Source organism: Schistocerca americana, chromosome 4 (assembly GCF_021461395.2).
Source record: "Schistocerca americana isolate TAMUIC-IGC-003095 chromosome 4, iqSchAmer2.1, whole genome shotgun sequence".
NCBI lineage: Eukaryota > Metazoa > Arthropoda > Insecta > Orthoptera > Acrididae > Schistocerca > Schistocerca americana.
This window is the reverse complement of record NC_060122.1, coordinates 445,005,889-445,011,888: the sequence shown is the minus strand read 5'-3', so window position 1 is coordinate 445,011,888 and position 6,000 is coordinate 445,005,889. Positions and strand designations below refer to the sequence as shown.

Below are 6,000 nucleotides of genomic sequence, written 5' to 3'. Positions count from 1 at the left end.
CCTGTAAGTTTGGCTGTACCTTTTTGTAATGCCTTTTGGCTAAAAGCGTACTTTTTTAACAGTGTTTTTGTTGTGCCTCTCTGCAACTATATTTCCACTATATGGTGAGTAGCAATCTACTCTTTTCATAATACTGTCATTATTCCATTGTCTAAGTCCTGTTGGAAAGTATGTGTGTCTACGAGACTGAGCGGCAACATGAAAGATGGGAGGGAATGTGCAAATGCAGTTACCCCATATGTATAAAACATTTCAATTTGCATTGAGAAATAGATGCCCTTGCTCATGTTAACTTAAGTTTCTACTTAAGAAGCACTTATATAATTCATTCGTAATTATCACCAGAAATGGAACGTCTGAGCAGATGCCAAATTTGGTCAACAGGCACCTGTATTGTTTGTGACACTTGATTTTATGAAGTACACATATTAGAGTACTCAGTTTTAAAAGGTACAGAATGTTTGCCCAGTACTTACCTCAAGGAAGTAAAAAGTCTAATTACTCCATACCTTCAGGAGGCAAAAACTGAGTACTGCCATTAAACACATACAGGACCCATTTAAGTCCCAAGTGACTTGAGCCAGCACTTGGGATGCCAAGCTAAGTGGAGTGCCACAATAGGACTCTAGTGCAAGATGTGTGCACAGCGCACAACACAATTTGTAATGACAACTGACATAGGCGAAAGTTGAAAGTTTACAAGAGAAAAGGAGGGTGGTGGTGGTGGTGGTGGTGGTGGTGGTGGTGGTGGAGTGAGTGTGCCAAATGATAGTCACTTTGGTGAAAAAATGTTCTCTAACTGGGACAGAACACTAGTAAAAAAAAAATTTCTTTTTGAGAAATGTTAATTCCATTCGCTGACAGGAAAGTTTACAGAAGAGGTTAAGTAATTCAAGCTGGCAGTATGAAAAGAACCCTTTATTCGTATCTCCAAGTGATTTCCTCCTCCTTTGTAACCTTGTCCAACATAACCATCTAGGCTAGCTAGGAGTCACACTTGGCTGTGGATTATCCCAGCAAGTTATGTTGCTTGACACAGGTTTAACAGTTCTCATGGGTTTGTATTTATTAAAGTTCTTAGAGATTTATATTGAATTTTTAAAAATCAATTATTTATTAAAAGAATAAATACAGTTTTAGAAAAAGAGATACATGTTTAATGTAAAGTAAAATTAAATTTAACTACAATAATGCTGTACATTTGTGTGCTTAAGTAGGGTCATAGTGGCATAATTTTATTGGAGTGAACACAAGTGGAGCTTTCTTCACCTTACTATGAAACATTACATGTACCGCACCACACAATATGTCAAATGCTGCTGACTAAAGGTGTCTAACAACATATTATTGCAATATCACTTCACTAGCTGTTAATATTTGTATATGCTTGCTTCCTGCACTGATCATTGTGTGACTCATGAGATAGTCATATTGACTACGAATGCTCTGACATTAAACTTATCCCAACCTGTTCATTTTACAATTTCCTATCAATGTTTACCATTGCCAATTTTTGCAGCATGCCGTCACTGGAGGAATGTGGACAAATATGAACAATACTTGGATCAGAAATAACAAAGTGATTAACAGCTAGTTGTTTATGGGACAGCTACCACAGCAACAACCAAATGGAGAAGACAGTTCATGGCAACTCCCAATCTTTTCACTGTTATCATATTGCTCTGCTACCTAAGGTATCAATTACCATGATTGGTTGTGGACTATACTGCCAACATGCACAGGAAAGTTATAAGGCTATTAAGATTTTCTACAGCAAATTCAATACTGCACAGTAACTGAGAATGTGTGAAATGTACCCAGTACAAAACTGCACAGCTCTTGATGACCTGGCCACACTGCACAGACAAGGTAAAGGTGAACCAACACCCCTCCCCTTTCTATGTGGCTGTCAATCACTTTCTTATTTTGATTCAGGCATCGCAAAAACATTACATGTATGTCTACATTATCTGAAATAATCAGAGGGTTTAAAACATTCGTTAAGGAAGTGTAATAGAATTTACAATTTTGTAAACTCACAACCTTGTTAATTCAGCCAGCCTTAGAAACAGTTATATTCACAGCTAACTAAAGATCAAAAAAGGAAATGTGTTTTTTCAAGCAACAATTTTTATCAATGTAATGTATAAAACTGACTAACACTACAATGTTCACAGATTTTTGTTCTAACTGAACAGGTTCCAGACAGTATATTATTTACATGATGAATATGAGTTGTCAAATACACTCTCTAAATGCCACATCAAACTATATTCAGCTTCATAAGAATACTATTTTCATGTCAACACTCGATAGAATATATTAATATTTAGTTTACAGTATTTATTTGTCAGTTGGCTTTGACACATTAGGCCAGTATCAGCAACTGCATAAATTCCAATTTTAAATGTACAACATATAACATTATATGGGAGGTTTATAACATTAGTTGTTTGTATACTTATTTGAACTGCAAAAATAATCCAGCTCTTTAAACCATAAATCTGGTTTCCACATAAGCAAAATAACTCTCATGAAATAAGAAATTTAGTTTTTAATCTGTAGTGATAAATTTAAATCATCACAAATATATAACAAATTACATACTACTCTCATCTACAGCCAGCTTTCAAGAATTTTTAGAAAGTAGAACAGAACATTAAATATGGACATACACAAGACCCTCATGGAACTACCACTGCTTCTAAGCAGTTACTGTCAACAGCAATATAAATGAATCTTCTACAATTGTGCTGCCCATCTTATTGTATAGAATAGTATTTACATTAGAAACTGGAACCAGAGAAGCTGACACGAATAAGTGGAGTGTGTATCTACCTTCTTTAAGTGGGGTGACCAAGTACACGTATCTTTTTTTCAGCCGATAACAGTAGTACCAATACTGGGTGCAGCATTACAACTATTCTCTGCCATAAGATAACATTGTTAGGATCAAGACTACAAACATAGGAACAGCACCTTCGAGTAACAAAAGAAGAAAAATTAATGTCACATTTAGTTGGCTTTGTATCACAAAATTTTGGAATCATTTTTAACATTTATGGCAGTTGCCAGAGTCATTCATCCCAAATTTGAACATGTGATGTATTCTGGATACTTTCAAAGACAAAATTTTATACCAGAATGGTTTCTTCACAGCAATTATAGTACAATGGAAGTTCAGTACAAATACACTACTTCTGAAAATGTAATTTATGATAGCAAGAAAATGAAGCAAAGGTGTTAAAAAGTTTAAAGAAATTGTTAAACAGCACAGCAGCACATGGCACATGCATATCTTCAGAAACTACATCTCATACACTTAGTTCCTTCACTCCCGCACACAATTACTAAATAAAGGGATTCTACAGCAGCCATACAGCTTACTGTTATTGACACAAGTATTTCAAATGTGCAACTGACTTGTTGAATGTGCTAACATAAAGCAAAAATAGTTTAACAGTAACACTGAGTTCAGTTTGTCTAAATACGACAATTTCTGGCACAAAGGTGACCATGCTTGACATACAAAAAAACATTTTATACTGGTAAGGATTTTTTTAAAAGTTTGATGAATCATTGCAGACAGTATTCTGGATCTACATGGATTATGACAAATACCACCATGTATTATGCTGTTATTTTATTATATGTAGTTATCTATGATACAAAGACTGTTCTTAAAGTTCTCAAGACCACTGACCCAGTGAGAAATTGAACTTACCTCTTTTTAAGACTTGTTATGACTTTAACAGACAACTGATCACAAAATGTTAATGGCGCAGTCTGCAGAGACACATATACTGCACACAATAATGGCTGGGATCGGTTAGTAGGTTTATAAAATCTAGTACTGTACTAATCAAAATGTAATGCAGTTTACATTACTTACATCTCTAATTATTGCAGTGGTACTGAGATCACACAGTCAGTAGTCTTTTATTTTTGGCATCAACATCCATTTTAAACCACAATTAAGCAAGTAAGAAAGGCCACCAATACTTAGTAAAGATAACAGATGATCACTACTAATAATATTTTAATTCAGTTAGCAATGCTGAATATATTTAGTGAATATTAAGTTTTTAAACTTAATATTGTTGTCAAAGAAAAATGATTTTTTTTCTAACGAACACAGGAAACATTTATTGGTATGTAACTTTTAAAGTCAAAGAAATAAAATTTGGAAGAAGAGGAGTGAAACTGTGGGTGGAATGTTGCAAGTATAATTGTAACACAAAATCCAACTCAACCAAACTGGAACGTAAATCCTCCATTTCCAAAGCTGTACTGATCGCCAAAGAAGGCTTGGAACACAGTTGAGGGATCCACCTCACCTGAAAAAAGTTACATTTTTAGATTTTATTAAATATGATATTCATACACCTTGATATTATAAACAATGTTCGCAGAATTGCACAAATAATACGACAGAAAACATTTTCAAAATAAAAGTCCACTTTCCATTTAAGCATAGCTCAATGTGCTTAAAAAATCCAGCACTATATACAATTTTGCAGACATTGTGCATAATGGCAAAATCCATATTGATTCTGAACTGCAACATGTTACAAAACTTAACCAATGATTTGTTGGCTCTTATTATAACGACCACTTCAGGCAACAGAATCTAAACTCTAAAAGCCTAACATACTGGAACTGCTCAAGAATTTACTGGTGCATAAACAATTGCATACTATTGGGTTATGCCAATTAGGTCTCAGCCCTGTGGAGGAGGACGGGGTGGGGGTGCATAGATTGCCGGCACACAGAAGGTGACAAAGTTATTTTCTGCCAATGACTGATGACTTTTGGTGACTCAGGCTACAACTCCAGTATTATGCATACTACCACCTGCATATTAGCAGCACTTTCCACCTTGCTGCCTCATGCTGGTGTGTGTAGGTCTGGTCATTACTGCCAGAAGAAACGCAGATTACAGCCTGCTCTGTTTACACTACTAGGTAACAAATTTCTGTAGCCTCTGAAATTTTCTGCTTGTACAGTGTCAGCTTGTTTGATGCTATGCATACTTCAAAGTTTGTTCGTTACATCCTTTTATGTCCCATTAGAATGGTCTTATGAACCATATGTATTTATTAGATTCCGTTTCTCTTGTATGTAATGTTGAGGTCCAATTTTTCCACAAAGAATTCATTACAGCCACAGCTTAGATTATACATGGCATCCTTTATGGAACTCAGGTCTTTTTTAATCTTTTGCAATTGTAATACATCCTTTGATGCCTATTTGTGATGGTATTTTACCTATCTGTTTAGTCCCTCTTCAGAATATGTCATACGATAGCTTATGAAATTAAATCCACAATTTAAGAAATGCTGCAGTTGCTGTAATAGTCCTGTTACTTAAAAGCTGTGCAAAATGGGCACAGTTGTTCACACACAACTGGTTGCTAAACCAATCTCTGCAGTAAGCCAACTGGATTGATATAGAGCAATAATATTACTGACTACCAGACGTAGATGACTGGTTCTTGTGGATCTTGGAAACCCTGAAAATTCTTAGTGGGTCAGTTGATGTTTGTACTACTTGGCTACAGGCACATTTATTCTATACTCTAATATTTGGGTCCTCCTGAGTGCTTTTGTCATGTCTTGTAGACTGGACTGTTTAACTGATTATCTCTATTTAATTCACAGTGTTCATCACAACAGTAACATTCCCTTTCTCTGCAAACATGACAACAGTGGCATCATGCCTGGTCCAGCACACATACTCACACTTAAAATGATAATAGTCTTAACATAAAACACTAGTTCATATAATGAAGACTAGTACAATAAAAAGCACAACTTTCTTTACACATGTGGCTGGCTGTCCAACAACATAACAGAAGGAGCCAGACAGTCAACTGCCGAAATCTGCTCCCCAACAACATCAGGATGAGTCCAGATACCTCACAAAATTTAAAACCTAAACTATATTCTTCCAATCATCACTCAAAACATAGGCTGTGGCTTACAAACAACATATATTCAA

At 35.4% G+C, this 6,000-nt stretch overlaps 1 protein-coding gene across 1 annotated transcript in view; it reads right to left on the bottom strand.

The window, feature by feature from the left end:
* Positions 1-1,090: 1,090 nt before the first annotated feature.
* The window catches only part of LOC124614074 (dnaJ homolog subfamily C member 7), a 97,789-nt gene continuing 92,879 nt past the window's right edge, over positions 1,091-6,000 (bottom strand). Inside the window, exon 11 of the mRNA XM_047142911.1 lies at positions 1,091-4,337. Within this exon, the coding sequence (XP_046998867.1) occupies positions 4,249-4,337 (89 nt within the window). The 3' untranslated portion in view covers positions 1,091-4,248. The remainder of the gene's footprint in view (positions 4,338-6,000) is intronic.